The following is a 27,656-nucleotide window of genomic DNA, read 5'->3' as shown; positions in this document are numbered from 1 at the left end:
CTATATTTTCCTCCCTTGGTTTCAGTTTGAGGTGTTGCACTAAACCCTTTCTCTCACATCTTGTTTACATTTCACATGAAATGTGTGGCTCTCTGTCTCAATGTTCTGAAGTGGTTTCCTCTAGTGTTATTTCTGTCAGCTGCACTGGTCTAAGATTGCACGAGATGAAGGAAGCCTACTATTACTGTCGCTTTCAGACGTCTAGTTATTGTAGGTGAGTGGACAAAAAAAAGGAAGCTATTTGAGAATAATAGGACCAACCACTTTCACTAGTACCTGCTACTTTAATGTTTGCAGAACCAAGGGGTTAAGATGGGTACAAACTGTTGGCAATAATAGTGTGGCTCCACCCTCAACCAAAGCTCCTTGCAGTCAAACATGTCACCCAAAATGTCCTCAGTGTGCAGGGTGGGAGAAAGGAACTGGGCACTAGTCATCCTGTGGCGATTATTGCTTTCCCCTATGCAGTTCTTTCATCTCTTTATATATTGACAGGGTAGACAACAGACGTGATGCAAGCCCAGGACCTCCTGAGACAGCTGCAGATCCCAGAGCTGGAGGATGTGTGCCAGTACATGCACAGCCTGCCCGCCAACATCCTGATGGGCGTGGGCGCCCTTGCCGCCCTCACCACCTACTGGTACGCCACGCGGCCCAAGGCCCTCAAGCCGCCCTGCGACCTCAACATGCAGTCAGTGGCCATGACGGTAAGGGAATGCTTTCGTTACTTAAGTTTTATTTATGTTCAAATCCCAGATTGCACATTTTAATGTTCCAGCACAAGTCTAAAGAGCATAGGTTTCCTTAGTTTCTAAGACAACTTGTGTAACCGCATAGGAGGAAGTGATGAGGAAATAACAGCTATGGATTTGTCAACAAAAAAGGCTACACGTTACAAGAACTGTCTATAGATGCATCAGTCTTCATTACTGTATGGCATTGTACTTGTCCACAGTAAGTTATTCTTGTGTGCTTTTCTGAAGTGTTCTAATGTTAACTTGGTTTAAGGAAGTTCAACAGTTGACAGTTGAAATGGGTACTTTGGACAATGTGTCCCATGTGTTTTTAGTCCTGTTTGTCTGCACAGGTTAATAAACAGGTTAATTTTGTTAACAACACTTTGAAGTGTTTGGACCAGATTTTTCCATTTCAACTTTCAAAATATTCCATCTCAGTAACGAAGTAGGAGGCCAGACAACAATTGTGCTTGTCTGAACATGTAGTCTGACTATTTACATTTTTGAGTGAGTCACTAAATGTCTGCATGAGCACCAGTACAGATTGAAGCATTTTAATGGACTCCCCTGATTTGATTGGATACCAAGTAAGTCCCTGTATTTATCTTGTTTAAGAAGTGAGATTAGTGTGTGTGTGAGCGCACACACCCCACCCCGGTGCTGGCAGTGGGAGGACTTGAGAAAGCTTTTCTGGCCGACGTAAACACGAAGTTCTTCGCTGTGCCAGCACTGCATTCCTCCAGTCCTCATCTCTTATTTTTTTTGTGTGCTGAAGACAAGGAAAATGTGTAATAGAACTGCGTTGTGTGCTCGCGGTAACTAGTGTCTTTGTCCTTTCAGCCAGTCCTCTATTCGACGTACAGTACAAAGTCATTATGCAGACAGATACTCATCATGACTAATGGAAAATACAGGAATGGACACAGTCTTCTCTTCTAGCATCTACTGCCTGTTTCTAAGTGAAGTTTTGAAATGGCCTGTTTTTCAAAAAAGTTGGAAAATGTAAAGTCTATTTTCTGCTTGTTTGAGAAGTAGCAGTGGCTTTGAACACACTACACTCACCCTAATGATTTACAGTTACCCTATTCTAGATGCTGATCTTGGGTCAGTTTAGCATTTTCCATACAAATGTTTAAGGTTAGGATTGGGTGAAGGAAGCTGATCCTAGATCTGTGCCTTGAGGAAACTTCACCCAGAGACCACAAGGATGTGACTGGGCTTGTCAGTATGGGCCCCTTCATCACCATGGCAACAGTCTAGGCTGTGTTCCATTCCAGAGTATTAGCCACCCCTTCTCACTTCACCCAGCTACAACTTGACTGGTGAAAGTGATCCTTTTAGATCTGAAAAGCAGATCTTGCCCCTTCACACTCATTCACTGTGAGGTGGAAGGTGACCAGTTTCTCTAACCTCTGCCACCCCAGGTAGGCTAGCTTTATTCAGTCATTTCAGATCCTCAAAGGGGGAATGGGCTAGGAGAACTTTCTGCAATGAAAAGCACGCTTGCTGTGTTTCCTAGTGCAGCAGTGACCAACTTCGCAGAGCACATGGCAGTGTAGTGGAGTATATTTTTGCTCTGTGGTTCACGGCTGCAAGAATGGACTGGCTATAGGGCAATTAAGACAAATGCCAGATGGACTGGTCCATCTTAAGCCTGTGGACATGTGTAAATATTTTTGCATAGAATGATCCCAGTTTGGTTAATAGTAGGGGCCTGTCAGGCCAAATAGTGTCCCCCTCTGTCACAATGGGATTCAACAAACTAGTAGCATCCATTGCTATATCAACGGTATGACGACCTAATGATTTTGGATCTCATTAAAGCCTAAATGACGTTCTTTTCATCATCGCTATGCAAACAAGGCTGATTTCCACAATTCTGCTGTTTAAACCAAAAAATATTATTTTTTTTGCTACTTTTTGGTACCTTAACATTACTACATGAAATCCATGTCTTAAACTTAAAAGGTCAAAACGTGTAATCTGCTTGACACGTTAATGTTACTTACCTTACAGATCAGTCGGCTAATTTCCACTCCATTCATATTCAAATCTGTTTAATTCATACACTCTGGCTGTCAATATTTTATTTTAACATGCCCTTGTTTACACTGAAATAATATAATTTCAGTAGTCTTGATGATTTATTTTTTCTTCTCTCTCATAGCTCATTGGTAAACCTTTGTTGAATATGTTATGTATGTGTACTAGGATACAACAAGGAATAATGTGGAACAAATAAATACCATCAAAAGATACCTTACCATAATCAACACCTTCTGAAACCGCTTTGAAAATCAACCTTGCAACCTGATTTTAATACAAACTTTGATCGTTTTTTTTGGTACAGTTGTCTTATTTTTAGATTATTTTTTTGTACACACATGGCAATCAGACTGAAATACTTCATTCTGATGTGTGGAATAAAGGGGTGGGTGCTGTGTGGTTGGGAGGTTCTGCCTGTCACTTGTTTTCAACATGCAGTCTTGGAAGGGAGCACTCCTGCTCTCTTTGTTCTGAGTGTTTGCAGTGCTAGTGGTTTTTAGTTCAGTGTATTTCACACTATGTATGATACGGCTATCAAACTTCATTAGCAGAGATAACATGACATTAACAGTAGCTTTAGATGATGGGATGGGAAGATTGTTGGGCAATCAGAAGTCACCAGATGTAGAATTTCATCTGCAGGGAGAGGAGAGTTAAAGGATGAGGAAAGGGGCAGAATCGAGATTGCTTGATCAGGTGCTGCAGCTAGTTTTTCCTGTCACTTGCCCTCGACAGGCAGCCAATCTCAGTCATGGGTTCAATAACATGGGCCTGGTTTAGTTGGAAGCCCTCTCACCGCGTCAAGGTACAGGCCGAGAGAATGATTTAGTTTATAATTGAGGCCTTTAACCCCCTAATCTTTGTAGTGATTGACCTGATGGGGCTTGGATAGGTGTAGCAATATGGTGATGACTCAACCCTGCTGTGTAATGGACTCCGGGAGACTTATGCCATAATACATCCACAAATCTAGAACCTCCAGATATGCAAACACTAACTAGAAACCAATGTCCAATTCTATACCAACCTTGGCCTAATGTTAATTTGGAATTGGACACAAAAGATGAATGGTTAGGGAGAAGGGGTTAAGGACCAGTAAGTAATTGGGCAATTGAACTGTCAATTGAGAATTTTACTTGCAATGAATACGCAAATGTGTGCATTTACAGCCAATTTGAGCAAGTTTATAATATTTATCAGCAAACAAATGGAAAAATATACAAATATTTACATGCTTGTAAACGTTACTTAGAATACAAGACAAATACATATGCTATATACTTACCAACTTCACAGCCAATGTCTGCAATAAAACACATCTTTATACAATACAACAGGTTATTTACAATAACATATAAGATGCAATGTAGTAAAATACCTACTGTCTTGAGGTGGAGAGCTGGCCAAGCAGTGAAAACAAGTGTGGGGGAAATATCAGACAAAACCGATGACGGACGATGAACAGACAAATTCACTCACATTGACAAGATGTGACAACACGCATGAAAATGCTTACCGCATCTCCTGGACGGGGAATGGAATCGGGACTGGGAAATGGTGCCATGTGCCCAGCCTGAAAACGAGTGTTCTGATGGTATCGTGCCATGGAGCGTTCCTCATCTCTGCAGAGAGTAAGTGTTTGCAATAGCAAACAGCCCACAATATGTGCCCCCTTCTACTGGACTGTCAGCCACTCCACAGTCAGAAAGAAGTCCCTGGAAAAGATAAGGGGTGGTTGTGAGAAACTCTGGGGTGGTGTTGTAACCACTGGTCATACACCACCACATACCTACCTGGCAGCGAAGGTTATTTACTGTGACCCAGTGGTTAGCCTTGAGATTGACTATCTGGACAAACCCCTGAGCCAGTGTTGGTACTGCTGACAGCATGGTGATGCCGCTCACTGTGAGGAGGCCTCCTAATTCTGGATGCTGCACCTACAAAAGAGCTTGAGCATTATCAATTGTAAAATTGTCTAACCAGGAGTGTGATGGAAGAATGACCACACACACACACACACACACACACACGCAGAGAGCAGCTGGCCTTACCTGTCCCTGTTGGACACTAGTGATGCGAACCTCACTAGTGTCTTCTAGTCTGGATTTAACCGCCCCTGTTCCTCCAGTCTGACGCAAGCCACCTGGAAGAACATTTGACGGATTAGTGCAGTGTTATGAAGGGGAGATATGTACTTTTCAACAGATTTTGAAAGTATTGCCTACCTCAAGCTGGTCCCCTTCTGACTTAGAGCACAGAGAATCAGACTGATCCGAACTCACTGGCTCTGGTGGATGGGACACCTCCTGGGTGGCTCGGACAGTTTACTGTCCTAAAGTCATTTGGGGAGAGATTTGAGGTACATTTTTATGAGCTCAGCATAACTACCATTTCTTGCTTTCTCAAATGTCAACCAAAGCTTAACATACTTTGTCTCACGGGCTTCACTGACATGTAGGGCGTCAGGGCTTTGTGTTCGACCGCCCAACTGGAGAAGGTTTTTGGCTTCCACCGAGGTAGCCGTTATGGAGAGAAATGTCAGTGTTAGGAAAACCAAAACTAGCTTCAGGTTATTTTATGTGCAAATTCAAATAGTTATTATCTGAGAATTTTAAATATTTACTTTAACGAATGATGATGACCCCAGCTTGGAGCTAAGGAGCAGCGAGGTTTCCCAGGTCTCGCCTTCCTTTCGTCCTTCCTTCTTTCAAACCAAGTCTTTCACTCTGCTTATCCTGTGCCTTCTTGATGTTCAGTCTCATCTTGATTGATAACAAATATATTTCATATTAAATGTCCAGCATGCATCTGTCAGCACGCCTCCTTCTCCTTAGTGAAAATCACCCTCCTGTGTGGCTTGCCATCCTTCCCCCATAGGTACATGTGATTGCCTAACAAGTTTGAAGACGAGTTGTTGAAATACTCATTTCTAAGTAAAGTTGCGTACAAATGTGCGAAACCGCAACATTCAAACGAGGCTACAAAGAAAACTAATGCGACTGTGTTGACTTCAAAATTGGGGGTGTGAACTAGGTTTCTATTCAAGTGTTGATCGACATGGTAATTGCTCTATAGTATTGGAGAAAAGTTGAGAACTGACCCTCCATTACATCGTGACGTTTCATACCGTAACGTACAGCACACATAAAGCAAATATTTCTGTCTTACAATCTCTCTCCACCAGGTGTAGCACTTCTCTCATCCTTTAAAAACAAGAAATGGACAGTGACTGGGGTAAGGGGGATAGTAATTTTTTGCGTCATATCATGCGATCATCATTCTCAAAGCCGCGGTTTACTTCTAAGATCACTTTAGCACCGCCCTAAACCAGATTTCAAATTCGACAAACCTTCCAAGAGGTATGTAATGACACATTATATAATGTCTTTATTGTGTTTTTATTTACATTTTAGAGGCGATAAAGTGATAAGTTGGACAGATCGAGTGGGGGGGGGAAAAGCAATTTCTCTCCTTCTCACTATCACGCATTAGTTTCTCTTCCCCACCCGCCATTTTTAAAAAGACCCGACGGGGCTCATTGCCTTGAGTCCTGCAGAAACGGGCAGCGTGGGGGCCATGTAATTGATTCTGTTGGAAAGGGAGAAATTGTGCTTTACAATGCTATTGACATTACAGTTGATCTGGAAGTATTACGTTTTTGGGGCGATAAAAATAAGGTCAATTGTACGGACCAAGGCGATGTACAAAAGTGAGTTTACGTGACTTCGCCCAGTTGGAAAGATGAAAGAATCTCCACGACGGATGTCATTTAAAGTGCAAGCTACTATAATACGAACAGAAAGCGGCTACAATAACAGCTAGCAAGCCAACTTAGCCAGACAGATGTTTAGTTATTTAGCTGAGGTAAATAAGTAACTAGCAATGTCAATATAAAGTCTATTTAAAAACAGCTTGTAATAATTTTGCGCGGACTGATCGAGCGCTTCTGAGGTGAAGTAGAACCTCCTTCCTTCACAACCGCTATGAGGTAACCAAGCAACCATCATAGCAACGGACGCTTTGGTTCATTACGTAATCCAGTCAGAATGTTGCAATTTCTTGCAACAGCCCTAGGAACAGAAGTTTGAACTCATCGAATCCCATTGTGACGTAGAGGGGGACACTATTTGGCCAGGGGACATTATTTGGCATGACAGGCCCGACGGGGGAAGCTGGTGTTGGAGTACCTGGGACAATTTCTGGTCCCTGGAGGGAAATGATCGGGAATGAGGAGTTGGTATCGATAGAGGAGTTTGCATTCAAGTTTGATGTACACACTGTACAGTTCTCCCACCCTCCATTAGGCAAAAAAAATATGTTTAACTTGGCAAGTTTAAGAACAAATTCTTATTTACAATTACGTCCTAGGAACAGTGGGTTAACGGCCTTGTTCATGGGAAGAACGACAGATTTTTACCTTGTCAGCTTGGATTCGATCGCGCAACCTTTCGGTTACTGGCCCAATGCTCTAACCACTAGGCTACCTAATGCTGCAGGACTGATTTGAATTGCGCTACATGACCAAAAGTATTGTGGACACCACCTTGTTCAACTTCTCATTCAAAAGTCATAGGCATTAATATGGAGTTGGTTCCCCCTTCGTCTCTGTTCTTCTGGGAAGGCTTTCCACTAGATCTTGGAACATTGCTGCAGGGACTTGCTTCCATTCAGCCACAAGCATTGGTGAGGTCGGGCACTGATGTTGGGCAATTAGGCCTGGCACGCAGTCGGTATTCCAATTCATCCCAAAAGTGTTTGATGGGGTTGAGGTCAAGGCTGTGTGCAGGCCATTTTGAGTTCTTCCACACCGATCTTGACAAACCATTTGTGGATGGACCTCGCTTTGTGCACGGAGGCATTGTCATGCTGAAACAGGAAAGGGTCTTCTCCAAACTGTTGACACAAAGTTGGAAGCACAGAATCATCTAAAATGTCATTGTATGCTGTAACGTTAAATTTCCATTCACTGAACCATGAAAAACAGTCCCAGAACGTTATTCCTCCTCCACAACTTTCTCCTGGCATCCGCCAAACCCAGATTAGTCTGTCAGACTGACAGATGGTGAAGGGTGATTCATCACTCCAGAGAACGTGTTTTCACTGCTCCAGAGTCCGATGGCGGTGAGCTTTACACCACTCCAGCCGATGCTTGGCATTGCACATGGTGATCTTAGGCTTGTGTGCGGCTGCTCGCCCATTGAAACCCATTTCATGAAGCTCCTAACGAACGGTTCTTGTGCTGGCGTTGCTTCGAGGCAATTTGAAACTTGGTAGTGAGTGTTGCAACCGAAGATGGACTATTTTTACACGCTTCAGCACTCTGCGATCCAATTCCGCGGCTGAGCTGTTGTTGCTCCTAGACATTTCCACTTCACAATAACATCACTTAGTTGACCAGGGCAGAAATTTAACAAATTGAATGGTGGCATCCTATGATGGTGCCACGTTTAACTTCTTAGAGCTAGGGTCTATTTTCCTGAATTTCGGCCTGACTGACGTGCCCAAAGTAAACTGCCTGTTACTCAGGCCCAGAAGATATGCATATAATTGGTAGCATTGGAGAGAACACTTTAAAGTTTCTATAAATGTTAAAATAATGTCTGAGACTAACACAATTGATATGGCAGGTGAAATTCCAAAGAAAAAACGACTAGATTTTTATTTTTTTTAGCTCCCAGGTTCTTATAATGGGAAGCTATGGGTCCTATGCAATTCCAGCTCCCAGATTACCATTCCTACGGCTTCCACTAGATGTCAAGTCTTTTTTTTTTTAAGGTTTCAGGCTTGTTTCTTCAAAAACTAGCAAGAATTGAGTTTTTGTACATGGACTCCCAGTACAATACCAGTCTGTTGGCGCGTGAGGAAGAGGACGCGCGCTTACTAATTGTTATTTTCTTTTGAACATACTACTCTCCGTATGAAATATTATAGTTTATTTACACTTTAGGAGACCTGAGGATGGAATAAAATGTAGCTAGACTTGTTTGAACTAAGTTCAGTGGTAGCTTTTTGTCTGCATGTAGAACGGGTGAATTACTGAAATCGATGGCGCCAACTAAACATACTTTTTGGGATATAAAGAAGGATTTTATCTAACAAAATGACCATGTTGTAGCTGGGACCCTTGGTATTGCAAACAGGAAGATTTTCAAAAGGAAGCTACACTGCTCAAAAAAATAAAGGGAACACTTAAACACAATGTAACTCCAAGTCAATCACACTTCTGTGAAATCAAACTGTCCACTTAGGAAGCAACACTGACAATACATTTCACATGCTGTTGTGCAAATGGAATATGGAAACAGGTGGAAATTATAGGCAATTAGCAAGACACCCCCAATAAAGGAGTGGTTCTGCAGGTGGTGACCACTTCTCAGTTCCTATGCTTCCTGGCTGATGTTTTGGTCACTTTTGAATGCTGGCGGTGCTTTCACTCTAGTGGTAGCATGAGACGGAGTCTACAACCCACACAAGTGGCTCAGGTAGTGCAGCTCATCCGGGATGGCACATCAATGCGAGCTGTGGCAAGAAGGTTTGCTGTGTCTGTCAGCGTAGTGTCCAGAGCATGGAGGCGCTACCAGGAGACAGGCCAGTACATCAGGAGACGTGGAGGAGGCCGTAGGAGGGCAACAACCCAGCAGCAGGACCGCTACCTCCGCCTTTGCAAGGAGGAGCAGGAGGAGCACTGCCAGAGCCCTGCAAAATTACCTCCAGCATGCCACAAATGTGCATGTTTCTGACCATTTGAGCAGACTCCATGAGGGTGGTATGAGGGCCCGACGTCCACAGGTGGGTTGTGCTGACAGCCCAACACCGTGCAGGACGTTTGGCATTTGCCAGAGAACACCAAGATTGGCAAATTCGCCTCTGGCGCCCTGTGCTATTCGCAATGAAAGCAGGTTCACACTGAGCACAAGACAGTCTGGAGACGCCGTGGAGAACATTCTTCTGCCTGCAACATCCTCCAGCATGACCGGTTTGGCGGTGGGTCAGTCATGGTGTGGGGTGGCATTTCTTTGGGGGGGCCGCACAGCCCTCCATGTGCTCGCCAGAGGTAGCCTGACTGCCATTAGGTACCGAGATGAGATCCTCAGAACCCTTGTGAGACCATATGCTGGTGCGGTTGGCCCTGGGTTCCTCCTAATGCAAGACCATGCTAGACCTCATGTGGCTGGAGTGTCAGCAGTTCCTGCAAGAGGAAGGCATTGATGCTATGGACTGGCCCGCCCGTTCCCCAGACCTGAATCCAATTGAGCACATCTGGGACATCATGTCTCGCTCCATCCACCAACGCCACGTTGCACCACAGACTGTCCAGGAGTTGGCGGATGCTTTAGTCCAGGTCTGGGAGGAGATCCGTCAGGAGACCATCCGCCACCTCATCAGGAGCATGCCCAGGCGTTGTAGGGAGGTCATACAGGCACGTGGAGGCCACACACACTACTGAGCCTCATTTTGACTTGTTTTAAGGCCAATACATCAAAGTTGGATCAGCCTGTAGTGTGGTTTTCCACTTTAATTTTGAGTGTGACTCCAAATCCAGACCTCCATGGGTTGATAAATTTGATTTCCATTGATATTTTTTGTGATTTGTCAGCACATTCAACTATGTAAAGGGGAAAAAAATAATTTATAAGAATATTTCATTCATTCAGATCTAGGATGTGTTATTTTAGTGTTCCCTTAATTTTTTTGAGCAGTGTGTTTATTTAATCGTTATTTGATTTCTTTTTAAAGCCTGTGCTGGTTGAATTTTTGGGGGGATGTGGGGCACCGTCCTCCGACAATCGCATGGTATGCTTTCGCTGTAAAGCCTATTGTAAATTGGACAACGCAGTTAGATTAACAAGAATGTAAGCTTTTAAATTATATAAGGTACTTGTATGCTTTAATATTACAATTATTTATTTGAATTGCGCACCGTCCAATTTTCGCCGGATGTTGTCGACCTATCCCTAAATTAAGTCACTGAGAATAAGTAAAACCATTCTACTGCCAATGTTTGGCTATGGATATTGCATGGCTGTGTGCTCGATTTAGTTTTTTTTTCTTCTACACCTGTCAGCTACGGGTGTGACTGAACTAGCCAAATCCACTCATTTGAAGGGGTGTCCACACATTTTTGCGTGTATATACAGTGCCTTTGTAAAATATTCAGACCCCTTTTCCACATTTTGTTTCATTACAGCATTACTATAAAATGTATTAAATAAATGTAAAAAATCCTCAACAATCTACACAAAATACCCTATAAGGACACATACCAATGTACATTTTTGAAACTGATTTGTTTGTCTTGCATTTAAGGAATTGAGTGAGTGACCTAACAGGTCTGTAGTGCAGTTTCCTTAGCTAAAGATTTTTATATCCAAAATACCTCAGTTTGTCGCGTTATGGTCAGAAATCCACAGGAAAGAGCGGTCACGACAACGCAGACAAATTCCAAGTAGTTTCCATTATGTCCACAGAAACATGTCAAATGTTTTATAATCAATCCTCAGGTTTTTTAAAATATATAATCGATAATATATCAACCGCAAATGTCTTTCACAGGAGAGGGGAAAACAATGGCTGTCAAAATTCTGTTGCGCAAGCAAAACTCATGTGACCACTTGACGTGATGTTATCGTTCTGGCTAATTTTTCAAAATAAAAGCCTGAAACTGACACCTTGATGAAGCGATAGGAAAAATAATCTGGTTGATATACATTTTTAAATGGAGCAAAGGGAGGCTATAGAACATGGAGTTTTCAAAATAGAAGACACTTCCTGTTTTGATTTTCCTCAGGGTTTCACCTGCAATATCAGTTATGTTATACTCACAGACAATATTTTGACAGTTTTGGAAACTTTTGCGTTTTCTATCCAATAATAATATGCATATATTAGCAACGGATACTGAGGAGCTGGCCGTTTACAATGGGTACCTTTTCATCCAAGCTACTCAATACTGCCCCTGCAGCCATATGAAGTTAACCAAATACAAAACTGGCCTTGGCTCAGTGTCTAGGGCACAGTTAATTGGGGAGGACGGGCTTGTGGTAATGGCTGGCGCAGAATAATGGTATCAAGTTCATTAAACACAGCTTCCATGTGTTTTGATGCCATTCCAATTCCTCCGTACCAACCATTATTTTGAAAGAAGAGAGAGATGTGTACAGAATAGTGTCGTCTGCGTAGAGGTGAATCACCAGCAACGAGCGACTTCATTGATATATATACAGTGCCTTGCGAAAGTATTCGGCCCCCTTGAACTTTGCGACCTTTTGCCACATTTCAGGCTTCAAACATAAAGATATAAAACTATTTTTTTGTGAAGAATCAACAACAAGTGGGACACAATCATGAAGTGGAACGACATTTATTGGATATTTCAAACTTTTTTTAACAAATCATCAAAAACTGAATAATTGGGCGTGCAAAATTATTCAGCCCCTTTACTTTCAGTGCAGCAAACTCTCTCCAGAAGTTCAGTGAGGATCTCTGAATGATCCAATGTTGACCTAAATGACTAATGATAAATACAATCCACCTGTGTGTAATCAAGTCTCCGTATAAATGCACCTGCACTGTGATAGTCTCAGAGGTCCGTTAAAAGCGCAGAGAGCATCATGAAGAACAAGGAACACACCAGGCAGGTCCGAGATACTGTTGTGAAGAAGTTTAAAGCCGGATTTGGATACAAAAAGATTTCCCAAGCTTTAAACATCCCAAGGAGCACTGTGCAAGCGATAATATTGAAATGGAAGGAGTATCAGACCACTGCAAATCTACCAAGACCTGGCCGTCCCTCTAAACTTTCAGCTCATTCAAGGAGAAGAGTGATCAGAGATGCAGCCAAGAGGCCCATGATCACTCTGGATGAACTGCAGAGATCTACAGCTGAGGTGGGAGACTCTGTCCATAGGACAACAATCAGTCGTATTGTCGCGATACGAAACCTTCAGCCCCGCCCCTTGGCCGGCAGCGGGGTGCTAGAGGTGGTTAGCGTCCCGTTCCCTGGATTGGACAGGGCACTAGATACTTCAGGTTATCTCGGTATAACCAGGACCGCTCGCGTAGCCCTGCCTCTCTTTCTATATCGAAGCGTTGTCCGCGTAGAGAGGTCTTTTGCCTTGTCTCTCTCAACGGTCTAGCTCTAGCTGGGATGTGTGAACCCCACCTTTATCCTCTAGACTCTTTGCTTCACCACTAATTGGTCCTTGAGTTGTTATTAAGCACTAGTCCTACCAGTCTCTATATGATTTCCCTGTGGTTGAGTGTTTCCCCTCTGTGATGTATCTAGTTTAAAGTGTGAAGACCTTTAGTCAACTTAGTCTCACTACTCTGCCCGTCGGCTATGTATCGCTTGGAAAATAAAACTTAGATAGATCGATAAGACAATTAAATGAATCACTACGGGACACACCTTCCTCGTCTTTTAATGGTAACTCATTCTGTCCTAGAGCATTGATCATCGTTTCCAGTGTCCCGGTAGCGGGGAGTGTCAGAGTTGTTATCTCCCGTGCCGTTAACTGTCTTTGAGAGAACCTTTTACTCGAGACAAAATAAGACTACCGTTTATTTTTGAAAACACTCTGTTTTTTGTCTTTTACAATCAAACACACTTCAAAATACACAATTTGTTACTCGGTCACACACAGCGTTAATCAAAAACATGCAAATGACTTAATGCTCTTATAAAATGCCTGGTACAATGATAACACTTATCTCTATATTAAATACTTATAATAATTATTTAATTACCTTTGAGAGATGACGAGGAGACCCAGGAGATCAGGAGCAGAGTTTCAATCGGTCAGTTATTTTTTAATTTAGTTAGTAGCGACTCCCCTCTACTGGCTGAGAGGTTGACTTGAAGTCGGTGCTTTACTAAATTGAGAGATTCAAGTTTGGCTCGGATGGGAGAACCCGCTGGTGATTCCCTGCCCCAAATGGAATTTAAAAAAGTCTGTGTCCGCAACGAGGTCGCGATACTGAGCTCAATCGAGAGGCTACAGAGAACTCTCTGGATATATTTGCATCAGCACCCACGTACCTGGCGCAAAACCACAGGGTCAATTCAGACATCCATAAGAGAAAGCAAGGGATAACCTTAAGGACTAGCTAGAGTGCCTCTCAACCCTGTTGAACTACCGCAGTGTCAGTGGCTCGCAACGAGGTCGAGATGCTGAGCTCAATCGAGAGGCTACAGAGAACTCTCTGGATATATTTGCATCAGCACCCACGTACCTGGCGCAAAGCGACAAAACAACTGTTCAATAGTTAAACGGTATATCGGAGAGTTACTTCTCAGATCCAACAAGTTAGAATCTTTTAATTAATTTGAGTCAGGTGTCAATTTAACCAAAGTCAAATGGTTGTCTAAATGAATTCAGAATTCAAGAAGTCAGCGCCAAAGTAATGGCAAATGTCTCTTTATATACCTTTTGATTCTCTGCACCCGATCCGCTGCTCCTCCCATTCCCTCAGAGCAGAGAGGGTGATGACATATCTTACAACAGGAAATACTTTTCTTACAGTGCATATATGGGCCTCTAGTTATGACAGAGCCTATTACTTTAGCAACAATGAGGAAATACTTTTCTTACAGTGCGCATATGGGCCTCTGTTTATGACAGTGCCCTTACTCTATCAGCAATGAGTCTATCAGCTGTTCCCATTCAGAGGTGTCACTTGAGGCAGAGGGTGATTCTTCCTGGCACCAGTCAGGTTCAGTAGTGGGTTGGCTTGAGTCGTCTTCTGGTGGCTTTGCCCAATCCGGTATTTCAGTAGGCGAGGTCATCTCTGTCTCTACCCTTGGTGGGTGAGACAGGGGAAGAGGACCGGGAGGTAGATCCATTTGGCGTTTTACTACAGTATATTGCACAAATCTGGCCTTTATGGAAGAGTGGCAAGAAAGCCATTTCTTAAAGATATCCATAAAAAGTGTCGTTTAAAGTTTGCCACAAGCCACCTGGGAGACACACCAAACATGTGGAAGAAGGTGCTCTGGTCAGATGAAACCAAAATTGAACTTTTTGGCAACAATGCAAAACGTTATGTTTGGCGTAAAAGCAACACAGCTGAACACACCATCCCCACTGTCAAACATGGTGGTGGCAGCATCATGGTTTGGGCCTGCTTTTCTTCAGCAGGGACAGGGAAGATGGTTAAAATTGATGGGAAGATGGATGGAGCCAAATACAGGACCATTCTGGAAGAACCTGATGGAGTCTGCAAAATACCTGAGACTGGGACGGAGATTTGTCTTCCAACAAGACAATGATCCAAAACATAAAGCAAAATCTACAATGGAATGGTTCAAAAATAAACATATCCAGGTGTTAGAATGGCCAAGTCAAAGTCCAGACCTGAATCCAATCGAGAATCTGTGGAAAGAACTGAAAACTGCTGTTCACAAATGCTCTCCATCCAACCTCACTGAGCTCGAGCTGTTTTGCAAGGAGGAATGGGGAAAAAATGTCAGTCTCTCGATGTGCAAAACTGATAGACATACCCCAAGTGACTTACAGCTGTAATCGCAGCAAAAGGTGGTGCTACAAAGTATTAACTTAAGGGGGCTGAATAATTTTGCACGCCCAATTTTTCAGTTTTTGATTTGTTCAAAAAGTTTGAAATATCCAATAAATGTTGTTCCACTTCATGATTGTGTCCCACTTGTTGTTGATTCTTCACAAAAAAATACAGTTTTATATCTTTGTTTGAAGCCTGAAATGTGGCAAAAGGCCGCAAAGTTTAAGGGGGCCGAATACTTTTCGCAAGGCACTGTGTGTGTGTGTGTGTGTGTGTGTGTGTGTATATATATATGTATATACATATATACATATATACATATATACAGAGCAAAGGGTCAGACCGAGAATTGAACCCTGTGGCACCCCCATAGACTGCCAGAGGTCCGGACAACAGGCCCTCCCATTTGACACACTGAACTGTCTGCGAAGTAGTTAGTGAGCCATGCAAGGCAGCCATTTGAGAAACCAAGGCTGAGTCTGCCGATAAGAATACTGATTGACAGTTGAGCTGTTGGCCGGGGTAGCCAGGTGGAAATCATGGCCAGCCATAGAAAAATGCTTATTGAAATTATCGTAGACTTCTCAGTGGTGAGTGTTTACTAGCCTCACTACAGTGGGCTGTTGGGAGATGCTCTTATCCTCCATGGACTTTAGTGTCCCAAAACTTTTTTGAATTAGTGCTACAGGATGAACATTTCTGTTTGAAAAAGCTAGCCTTAGCTTTCCTAACTGACTGAGTATATTGGTTCCTGACTTCCCTGAAAAGTTGCATATCGTGGGGGCCAGAGCCATGCTAATGCATAACGCCACAGGATGTTTTTGTGCTGGTCAAGTCAGGAGTGAACCAAGGGCTATTTAACTCGTAGTTCTACATTTTTATTTTTTTTTGAACGGGGCATGATTATTTAAGATTGCAAAAGAGTAATCAGGCATCCACTACTGACGGGATGAGGTCAATATCCTTCTAGAATACCCGGGCCAGGTCGATTAGAAAGGTCTATTCACTGAAGTGTTTTACAGTGATGAGGGGTGGTCGTTTGACCGCGGCCCCTTTACACACGCAGGCAATGAGGCAGTGAAAGCTGAGATCTTGTTTGAAGACAGCAAAGGTGTATTTAGATGGCAAGTTGGTCAGGATGATATCTAAGAGGGTGCCCATGGTTATGGATTTAGGGTTGTACCTGGTAGGTTCCTTAATAATTTGTGAGATTGATGGAATCTAGCTTAGATTGTAGGACGACCCGGGTGTTAAGCATATTCCAGTTTAGGTCACCTAACAGTATGAACTCTGAAGATAGATGGGGGGCAATCAATTCATATATGCCCAGGACACAACTGGGGGCTGAAGGGGGTTTATAACAAGCGGCAATGGTGGGAGACATGTTTCTGGAAAGGTGGAATTTTAAAAGTAGAAGCTCATTGTTTGGGCACAGACCTAGATAGCCTGCAGAGTTCTGTCATACTATCTCTGCAGTAGATTGCAACTCTGCCCCCTTTGGCAGTTATCTTGTCGGAAGATGTTATAGTTCAGGATTTTTGGTGGCCTTTCTAAGCCATGATTCAGACACGGCCAGGAGGGTTGGCGGAGGTGTGCTAAAGCAGTGAATAAAACAAACTTAGGGAGGAGGCTTCTAATGTTAACATGCATGAGACCAAGGCTTTTACGGTTACAGAAGTCAACGAATGAGTGCCTGGGGAATGGGAGTGGTGCTGGTGGCTGCAGGGCCTGGGTTAACCTCTACATCACCGGAGGAGTAGGGTAAGGGTACGGCTAAAGGCTATAAGAACTGGTCGTCTAGTGCGTTCGGAACAGAGTAAAAGGAGCAGATTTCTGGACGCGGAAGAATAGATTCAAGGCATACAAGGGTATGGCAGGATGTGAGTACAGTGGTGGTAAACCTAGGCATTGAGTGATGATGGGAGGTTTTGTATCTAGAGGCACCAGTTAAGCCAGGTGAGGTCACCGCGTGTGTGGGGGGTGGAACAAAAGTGCTATCTAAGGCATATTGGGCAGGACTAGGGGCTCTACAGTGAAATAAGACCATAATCACTAACCAAAATGGCACTAGACGAGGCATATTGACATTAGGGAGAAGCATGTGTAGCTGAGTAATCATAGGGTCCAATGAGTTGCACTAGATTAGTCGGGGAGCCAATTTCGTAGTCACTACTACGTTAGGCAAGCTGGAGACACGGCGATTCAGACGACTAGCAGGCTGGGGCTAGCAGCGTTGCAACGGAACAGCCTGTTGAAACCACCTCTGACGGTTACGGCGGCAGACCAGTCGTGATGGATCGGTGGGGCTCTGTCGTCAGTAAAAGGGTCCATGCCAATTGGCAAAGAGGTATTGTAGCCCAAGAATTGGCTGGTGGACCTCTTTGGCTAGCCGAGAGATGGGCCTAGCTCGTGGCTAGCTCCAGGCTAACTGGTGCTTGCTTCGGGACAGACGTTAGCCAGTAGTAGCCACTCGGATAGCAGCTAGCTAGCTAGCTGTGACGATCCGGTTCAGAGCTTGCAGGAGGGATCCGGAGAAAAGCAGTCCGATATGCTCTTGGTTGATATAGTGCTGTGCAGAGACTGGCAGGAATTGACTGGGTTGAGGCTGGCTGATGTCTGAGTCAGTGGCTAACTGACTTGTAGCTAGTTAGTTGGCTAGCTTCTGATGGGGTTCCCGGTTCTAAAGTATAAAAATAGCAGATCTGTACCACATTGGGTGAGGCGGGTTGCAGGAGAGTATATTCAGTCCGTAGATGGAATGTGAGATAGTGTAGTTATTTTTTTCCCCCACCATTTCTTGGTATCCAATTGTTAGTAGTTACTATCTTGTCTCATCACTACAACTCCCGTACGGGCTCGGGAGAGACAAAGGTCGAAAGCCAACCCAACCAAGCCGCACTGCTTAACACAGCGCGCATCCAACCCGGAAGCCAGCCTCACCAATGTGTCGGAGGAAACACCTTGCACCTGGTTAGGGTGCACTGTGCCCGGCCCGCCATAGGAGTCGCTAGCGCGCGATGAGACAAGGATATCCCTACCGGCCAAACCCTCCCTAACCTGGATGACGCTAGGCCAATTGTGAGTCGCCCCATGGACCTCCCAGTTGCGGCCGGCAGCGACAGAGCCTGGGTGCGAACCCAGAATCTCTGGTGGCACAGGTAGCACTGCGATGCAGTGCCCTAGACCACTGCTCCACCCGGGAGGCCCCATTGTGTGTGTGTGTGTATATATTAGAGAAAAACGATATACACCGGATGGGACAAGAAAAAAAACACACCCGACTGTTGCGCAATCTTGGACACATACACAATCAATGTCTCTGTCTCAAGGCTTAAATCCTTCTTTAACCTGTCTCTTCCCCTTCATCACTGATTTGAAGTGTATTCAATGAGTAACCTCAATAAAGAATCATAGTGTTCACCTGGTCAGTCTGTCATGGTTAGAGCAGGTCTTAATGTTTTGTAGGCTCCATTCATGCAGTTTATATTCATGCTACACTCACAGATCACAACTGCTGCTACCAGGCTCTTATTATACTGCTCAATTTATATACTTGCCCCATCCTTCTCCAATACACATGTAAACAATGGACTATACATTTTGCCTTCCTGTATTATACTTTATGCCATTTACTTTCTGTTCATATTATCTTATTTTTTATTGTTGCATGTCGAAGGAACCTTCAAGTAAGCATTTTGTTTGATGTATAACATGTTTTCAATACATATGACTAATAAAACGTGAACCCATGCTATTTGGAGAATGCTAACATGGGTCCTTCCGTACCCATTGTTTTGCACTAAACCATTCTGCAGCCAAGTAAATAACCTGAAATATGTGCTGATTCTCTTGCCCCATAGAATACTTTTTAGGTATCCATAAGAAAGGTCATGTGCGCGTGTGACTGAACTGCCATTATAAATATGGCACACAACCACGATAACCAAGTGTGTGTGTCAAGTCAGCCTGAATTGTCTCATTGTGGCCGAAATAGGATCTGGGGAGTGCCTTTTGGATGTTGGGCATTTCAGCAAGCTACCTAAAAGTGATTCCTGAGTGTAGCTGCTATGCCACTTGCAATATTTTAACACATGGGTTACATATAGAGCATGACAAACGTAGTTACTCTCTATTTTAGCTAAGACTTGTGACATGTTAGTGGTTGGTTTGAGTGCAGAAAGTTAAGAAGCGTGGTAAAAACAGTTATTGCCTTTGTTCAGACTAACCGATTCTTTCAGTTCTTTTTTTTACCATGGTCCTTGGGATACACAATGAGCAAGCATTTTTTTTCCTGCCCAGCAGTAACACTTTCATTTCAATGGATCGAGGCCTTGATTATTGAATCAGGTGTGTTTATACTGTGTTGGAACAAAAGCTGGAACACCCTGTGGGCACCAAGACCAAGATTGATTAAAACTGCTCTGAGTGATGGGCAATAAATCTCCCCCCTGCAAGGACCGGTGTGGATGCATGCCTTTGTTCCAGCCAAGCAGTTACTATTCTACTAATCACCTAATCGTAACCAAATTCTTGATTTGAAGATTATTTGAATTAGGTGCTTTGCTGCTTGGCTAGAACAGAAGTCTGCACACACACCAGCCCTCACAGGGTAAGACTGTCCTGTCCACCCCAGTTCTAAGTGGATCAGTTATTTCAGTGGGGGGGGTGCGATTTTTTTTTTTTTTAATTTCAAAACATTCTTAAAACCTAACTTAACGATGCCTCGCTCTCCTCACAGGGTGATGGTTACGTCAGGCGGTCCATTCTGAATAACAACGACGAGCACATGACTCACTACTACAGTGACGCACGGACCATGTACGAGGTATTCCTCCGAGGCATGCGGGTGTCCAGTGAGTACTCAACCACAAACAATGTTTTTGGGGGTATATCTTTTTTAAACATTTTTATTTAGTCGAGTTATAGACAAAGGACAACAGGCATGCAGAAATGGACAAATACTCTTAAAAGTAAGCAACTGTATTAGTAAATCAATATTTTGATAGTTCATTTGAATAATATACTGTTGAGAGAGGGAGATATACAGTTGAAGTCGGAAGTTTACATACACCTTGGTCAAATACATTTAAACTTTTTTCACAATTCCTGACATTTAATCCTAGTAAAAATTCCCTGTCTTAGGTCAGTTAGTATCACCACATTATTTTAAGAATGTGAAATGTCAGAATAATAGAATTATAGATTTCAGATTTTATTTCATCACATTCCCAGTGGGTCAGAAGTTTACACACACTCAATTAGTATTTGGTAGCATTGCCTTTAAATTGTTTAACTTTAATGTTTCAGGTAGCATTCCACAAGCTTCCTACAATAATTTGGCTGAATTTTGGCCCATTCTTCCTGACAGAGCTGGTGTAACTGAGTCAGGTTTGTAGGCCTCCAAGCTCGCACATGCTTTTTCAGTTCCGACCAAATTTTCAATAGGATTGAGGTCAGGGCTTTGTGAGGGCCACTCCAAAACCTTGACTTTGTTGTCCTTAAGCCATTTTGCTACAACTTTGGAAGTATGCTTGGGGTCATTGTCCATTTGGAAGACCCATTTGCAACCAAGCTTTAACTTCCTGACTGATGTCTTGAGATGTTGCTTCAAATATATCCACATAATTTTCCATCCTCATGATGCCATCTAGTTTGAAGTGCACCGGTCCCTCGCGCACAAAGCACCCCACAACCTGATGCTGCCACCCGGTGCGGTTTTGGAGCAGTGGCTTCCTCCTTGCTGAGCGGCCTTTCAGGTTATGTCGATATAGGACTCGTTTTACTGTGGATATAGATACTTTTGTACCAGTTTCCTCCAGCATCTTCCCACGGTGTCCCCTTCCTGAGCGGTAATGACGGCTGCGTGGTCCCATGGTGTTTATACTTTCGTACTTGTTAGTACAGATGAATGTGGTACCTTCATGCGCTTGGAAATTGCTCCCAAGGATGAACCAGATTGTGGAGGTCTACAATTTTTTTTCTGACGGTACTGGTACCCACTATATAGCCTCATTATTGTGTTTATTTTATTTCTTACTGATTTCTTTAGATTTTTCCCATGATGTCAAGCAAAGGGGCACGGAGTTTGAAGGTAGAACCGCAGAGTTTATCACCAGGGCACTGTCTTTTATTTTCCAGTTGATAGGCCCTGTCTAGGATCAAGAAAACCCAACCAGCCTTACAAGTGGCTGTCATACCGAGAGGTGAGCTATACTACCAATTTTTGGTTAGATGGAAAAAGTAGTTCCAGTTGGTTTCTCTTTGAGCAACGGACTTTAGACATTTTACAGCTTATTTTGTTAATTAGTTCGTTCAGTCAGTCAGTTTTTACCAATTAACTGAATTGGATATATGCCATTAACAAATGAGCGATGTGCCAATTTTTTTATATTTTTTTACCTTTTTGAAATTCATATCAGTGAATTCCCTCAAACCGGTTTAGTTGTTCAAATGGGGAAAAAGCTGAGCATCTTTGCTATTTGTTTTGTGAAGGTGGCAGACAAAGCCGAGTGCATTGGCTCGGCTCTTCTCCACAGAGGGCACTCCCAGACTGGAGACAAGCATATCGGCATTTTTTCCCAGAACAGGCCAGAAGTAAGAGGAATGAGTAGCAACAATTCTTCTTTCTCGCCCTCTTTCTTACACTCTTGCTTTCACTTGTGCGCACATCCCCTTTTACATTCACTGGCTGCGTCTGAATACCTGTACTTGTGTATACTAAAATAAAGTTTAGTATGTAATATTTCAAAAATGTACTAAGCTTTTTGACTAGGATCTAGTATGAATTTCCTTTGCTCTATTGAGGAAGAGAATTTCCAGGATGTCATATTTTGGCTTCTCATCTGAATTTGCTCCACACTATTGAGAAAGCGCATGGTCTTTTCAGACCCAGGTGTGTTTGACAACAGCTTATAGTCTGATAAGGTGACACCTCAGTATATAAATATGTTGATATTTGTTGCTTACGGGATACATATTTACTAAACCGTCGATGATAAATAGTATGGATTGTACATAATGTGTATATACTTTTAGCAAGAATGATTTCGGATCCGGTGTGAAAATTTGACCCCCATACTGATGTTATCCTTGTCCTCTCCTACAGTGGACCATTTCAGAGCTGGCCTGTTACACATACTCCCTGGTGTGTGTACCACTGTATGACACGCTAGGCCTCGAGGCCATTGAATACATCATCGACCAAGGTATGTCACAAGGCAACCACAAACGCCATTTGGAACAAGGTCACACTAGTGCGGCCTGATATCCAAAATCGACCCCTAGACTTTTCCATAGAAATAGAATTGCTAGAACAGGAAAAGCCCCTTAGATTATGGCAATTTTACTCATGGGTACCACACACTCAAGATGCTATATTACGGCAGTTATTTCGAGCTGAATGGGTTGGAGAGATGCAAGTACTATGGCTGAAGTTCCAATTCAGAAAGCAAGGTGCGGCTATTACCATAGATCGTACACCTATTGAATCCTTCCAGATCTACATGGTGTGCTAAGGGGCTACAGTAGCTACATTCCACACTGACAAACGTATCTGTCTTAGCTTCCTCACCAGCTGTAGAATGAACTAGTATCAAGCAGCAGACACGGCGGCCCTCAAAGATTTGTTCATGATATAGAAGTTATCATTTGAACATAAGTTTATAAAGCACTGAACTCTCACAATAACACTGAAAACGTAAAATAAATGTAATCTGCATTAACTGTCATTTAGATGACAAGTCATGGTTGTCACTGTAGGCATTCTACAAAAACATTACATTTATGTGTAACTAAGTACATTTCTCAGGACAAAAGACAGGACTATACCTCACACCATTACGACCGTCACAGAGCATTCAAAAATAACAGTTGACCATAAAAGTCAAATAACCCAGTGCCATCCCATGTTTTCAGCCGCTATCTCTACGGTGATCTGTGACTTGGTGGACAAAGTGCGGCTCATCCTGGACTGCGTGAGCGGCAAGGAGCACACATTGAAGACAATCGTGCTCATGGAGGCCTTTGACAAGGAGCTTGTGGCCCGCGGACAGCAGAGCGGCATCGAGATCCTTAGCCTGAAGGAAGTGGAGGTAAGCTCTAAAATGTCATGAACTTCTATGTTTAGGGTAGACGCGTTTTAGCAAAGGCTCTTATCCAGAGGCTCATAGATCAAAATGAGCACTCTGCTCGAACACACTGGTTTTCTCAATGTTCTCTAGTTTTATTTGATTATGCTTATCCCAGCGAGTTAATGTTTCAATGCGGGGAAAATGAAACTGAATTATGTGTCGTGTTTTCTTTATGGTTTCTTTGTCATCCTCAGGCTGTTGGCAAAGCCCACCACCAGCAGCCATTGGTAAGTAGGACTGCACAAAGCCATATTGCGATTAATTCAAACAGTGGTGATTTTGATGACTCCCAAAGAAACAAGTAATAGGTTATTATTCTGTCTTTGTTATTTGTTTATCTGATATGTCTGTACTGTTAAAGTAACATGCTACTAGATCTTAAATCTCTTTGTGGTCTGCTATAGCCCCCAACACCAGATGACCTGGCACTCATCTGCTTCACTAGTGGAACCACAGGTGTGTGTGGTGCGCATTCATTCTGCTTTCATGTCATTACTCTGTATTTCACAATGTAGATATCCCACATTAAAACAAATGTATTTTATAAGGCCCCTATGTTTTTACACTGCTGCTACTCGCTGTTTATTATCTATGCATAGTCACTTTACTCCTACCTACGTACAAATGACGTCGTCAGCACATTGACTTGGTACCGGTACCCACTGTATATAGCCTCATTGTGTTTATTTTCTTTCTTTCTTTAGTTTATTTAGTAAATATTTTCTTTATTCTATTTATTGAACTGCATTGTTGGTTTAATGGCTTGTAAGTAAGCATTTCACAGTAAGCTCTAAACATGTTGTATTCGGCGCATGTGACAAATAAAATAATTGATTTGAGATACCTGTCCTGAAACCCCATAGAGTAAGCAATGCAGAGGTAGAAGCACAGTGGTCAGGAAAAACTCCTTGAAAGGCAGGAACAGGAAGAAACCTAGAGGAACAAGGCTTCGAGGGGTGGCCTGTCCTCTTCTGGCTGTACCGGGTAGAGATTTAACAGTACCATTTAAGGCCAGATTGTTTTTTTTTTTCAATCTGTTCATAGAGGACCAGCAGGGCCAGAAAATAACCATAATGGCTATAGAGGGTTCAAACACTTCAAGACGCTAAGGTCAGACTTTTCATAGTCAGGGATTTCAAAGTTTCAAAGTAGGGAGAGTAGACATTGTAAAAGTATGAACAGTCTTACTGGAAAGCAACACAGTAGAAAAAATAGGCCAGTACACTGACATGTGTCGTGTAATACATTTAATACAAATAGTATGATAGTCAAGTGTGAAGTAACACACTGTGTATATGCAAGCATGATCAGGAGGATGTGTGTTACACTTGGACCCTCGTGACAAGAATGATCCAGTTGATGAAAAACGGTACTAATCCATTGTGTGTTTCCATGAATGGAGATTCCCACGTTAATTATTGACTCTTTTATTAGTGATATTGCATACTGGAAATATGATGCATCTAACCATCAAGATTTAATAAACGGTCACTTGTTTTCTTTTACTCCCAGGAAACCCAAAGGGTGGAATGCTTACACATGGCAATGTTATCGCCAATTGTGCTGCTTTCATCAAGATAACAGAGGTAAACTAACCACCCTTTTGATTAATTTGTTCCCCGAATGGCATATCACAGGAAATGTAAGCATTGTGAATATCAAATAATATAGGCATCATGACACGTGATTTGCATGACAACATATTTGAAATTTGGCCACTGCATATTCTCACAGAAGGCAGATTGCATACTGTTTGTTCTCATGAAAAGCCTTGTTTGGGGCATTGGGATACTAGTTTAACAACCTAGAGACCCCAAAGTTCTCCAAACCGACGCTCCTTAGTCTGCAATCTTCTTAGTTAGAGAACTAACACGAGAATCTGAGCAAGGTGTGTAAACGCAATGACAAGCAGCTGACACGTATAAAAACAACAAATCAAGTTTTGTGCTCGTGTATTGTCTATGGCTGCCCAATTCTGATATTTTGCCAACATGGTCTTTTCACCAATCAGATCACGTATTTGAATGGGGACTTATTATGGGGCGGCTGGTACCCTAGTGGTTAATCGAAAGGTTGCTAGATTGAATCCCCGAGCTCACAAGGTAAAAATATGTTGTTCTGCCCCTGAACAGTGCAGCACTGTTCCCAGGCCATCATTTTAAATAAGAATTTGTTCTTAACTGACTTGCCTAGTGAAATCAAGGTAAAAAAAAAAAAAGATTATGATTAGTGTCATGTTAATATGTACTGTTGTATTCCACACTGTATAAAGCTGCTATTTTCCAAGCCTTGCCGCCGCCCTGCTAAATGCCCTTTAAAATCAAGCCAGTTATTTGTTTTCTTGCTTTTGTTCCTCAATCTTTGTGTTGACTTTCCTGTCTGTCCTATCTGTTCCCTCTTTTTTTCCATTCCATGTATTTTTCTGCCCAGTGTCTACTCAGAGCATACTTGAGCACATCCTTAGTGCTGGGCTTATCTCCTTCCTACCATTGGCCCACATGTAGCGCCGACAGAGATGGCCGCCTCGCTTCGCGTTCCTAGGAAACTATGCAGTTTTGTTTTTTTACGTGTTATTTCTTACATTAGTACCCCAGGTCATCTTAGGTTTCATTACATACAGTCGAGAAGAACTACTGAATATAAGATCAGCATCAACTCACCATCAGTACGACCAAGAATATGTTTTTCGCGATGCGGATCCTGTGTTCTGCCTTACAAACAGGACAACGGAGTGGATCCTATGCAGCGACCCAAAAAAACGACTCCGAAAGAGAGGGAAACGAGGCGGTCTTCTGGTCAGACTCCGGAGACGGGCGATTTTAACAAGGCTAATCTGAAAACAAGACTCCCCAAATTTTATCAGCATATCGATTGCGCAACCAGGGGAGGAAAGACCTTGGACCATTGTTACTCTAACTTCCGCGACGCATATAAGGCCCTGCCCCGCCCCCCTTTCGGAAAAGCTGACCACGACTCCATTTTGTTGATCCCTGCCTACAGACAGAAACTAAAACAAGAGGCTCCCACGCTGAGGTCTGTCCAACGCTGGTCCGACCAAGCTGACTCCACACTCCAAGACTGCTTCCATCACGTGGACTGGGAGATGTTTCGTATTGCGTCAGATAACAACATTGACGAATACGCTGATTCGGTGTGCGAGTTCATTAGAACGTGCGTTGAAGATGTCGTTCCCATAGCAACGATTAAAACATTCCCTAACCAGAAACCGTGGATTGATGGCAGCATTCGTGTGAAACTGAAAGCGCGAACCACTGCTTTTAATCAGGGCAAGGTGTCTGGTAACATGACCGAATACAATCAGTGCAGCTATTCCCTCCGCAAGGCTATCAAACAAGCTAAGCGCCAGTACAGAGACAAAGTAGAATCTCAATTCAACGGCTCAGACACAAGAGGCATGTGGCAGGGTCTACAGTCAATCACGGACTACAGGAAGAAACCCAGCCCAGTCACGGACCAGGATGTCTTGCTCCCAGGCAGACTAAATCACTTTTTTGCCCGCTTTGAGGACAATACAGTGCCACTGACACGGCCTGCAACGAAAACATGCGGTCTCTCCTTCACTGCAGCCGAGGTGAGTAAGACATTTAAACGTGTTAACCCTCGCAAGGCTGCAGGCCCAGATGGCATCCCCAGCCGCGCCCTCAGAGCATGCGCAGACCAGCTGGCCGGTGTGTTTACGGACATATTCAATCAATCCCTATACCAGTCTGCTGTTCCCACATGCTTCAAGAGGGCCACCATTGTTCCTGTTCCCAAGAAAGCTAAGGTAACTGAGCTAAATGACTACCGCCCCGTAGCACTCACATCCGTCATCATGAAGTGCTTTGAGAGACTAGTCAAGGACCATATCACCTCCACCCTACCTGACACCCTAGACCCACTCCAATTTGCTTACCGCCCAAATAGGTCCACAGACGATGCAATCTCAACCACACTGCACACTGCCCTAACCCATCTGGACAAGAGGAATACCTATGTGAGAATGCTGTTCATCGACTACAGCTCGGCATTCAACACCATAGTACCCTCCAAGCTCGTCATCAAGCTCGAGACCCTGGGTCTCGACCCCGCCCTGTGCAACTGGGTACTGGACTTCCTGACGGGCCGCCCCCAGGTGGTGAGGGTAGGCAACAACATCTCCTCCCCGCTGATCCTCAACACTGGGGCCCCACAAGGTTGCGTTCTGAGCCCTCTCCTGTACTCCCTG

At 43.4% G+C, this 27,656-nt stretch overlaps 1 protein-coding gene across 6 annotated transcripts in view; it reads left to right on the top strand.

Annotated features, from left to right (window-relative positions):
• The window catches only part of LOC139374926 (long-chain-fatty-acid--CoA ligase 1-like), a 66,200-nt gene that overhangs the window by 23,030 nt on the left and 15,514 nt on the right, over positions 1 to 27,656 (top strand). For 4 of the 6 annotated variants that reach the window (XM_071116166.1, XM_071116171.1, XM_071116165.1 and 1 more), the window contains exons 2-10: positions 496 to 707; positions 20,038 to 20,152; positions 21,438 to 21,502; positions 21,792 to 21,893; positions 22,405 to 22,504; positions 23,214 to 23,389; positions 23,623 to 23,655; positions 23,833 to 23,884; positions 24,941 to 25,014. In XM_071116166.1, the coding sequence (XP_070972267.1) occupies positions 513 to 707; positions 20,038 to 20,152; positions 21,438 to 21,502; positions 21,792 to 21,893; positions 22,405 to 22,504; positions 23,214 to 23,389; positions 23,623 to 23,655; positions 23,833 to 23,884; positions 24,941 to 25,014 (912 nt within the window). In that variant the 5' untranslated portion in view covers positions 496 to 512. The remainder of the gene's footprint in view (positions 1 to 495; positions 708 to 20,037; positions 20,153 to 21,437; positions 21,503 to 21,791; positions 21,894 to 22,404; positions 22,505 to 23,213; positions 23,390 to 23,622; positions 23,656 to 23,832; positions 23,885 to 24,940; positions 25,015 to 27,656) is intronic. The other 2 variants (XM_071116168.1, XM_071116170.1) reach the window with 1 other exon arrangement.

The sequence above is a fragment of the Oncorhynchus clarkii genome, chromosome 19 (assembly GCF_045791955.1).
Source record: "Oncorhynchus clarkii lewisi isolate Uvic-CL-2024 chromosome 19, UVic_Ocla_1.0, whole genome shotgun sequence".
Classification (NCBI taxonomy): domain Eukaryota; kingdom Metazoa; phylum Chordata; class Actinopteri; order Salmoniformes; family Salmonidae; genus Oncorhynchus; species Oncorhynchus clarkii.
Note: the sequence above shows the minus strand (reverse complement) of the source record. Positions and strands in the feature narration are given on the sequence as shown.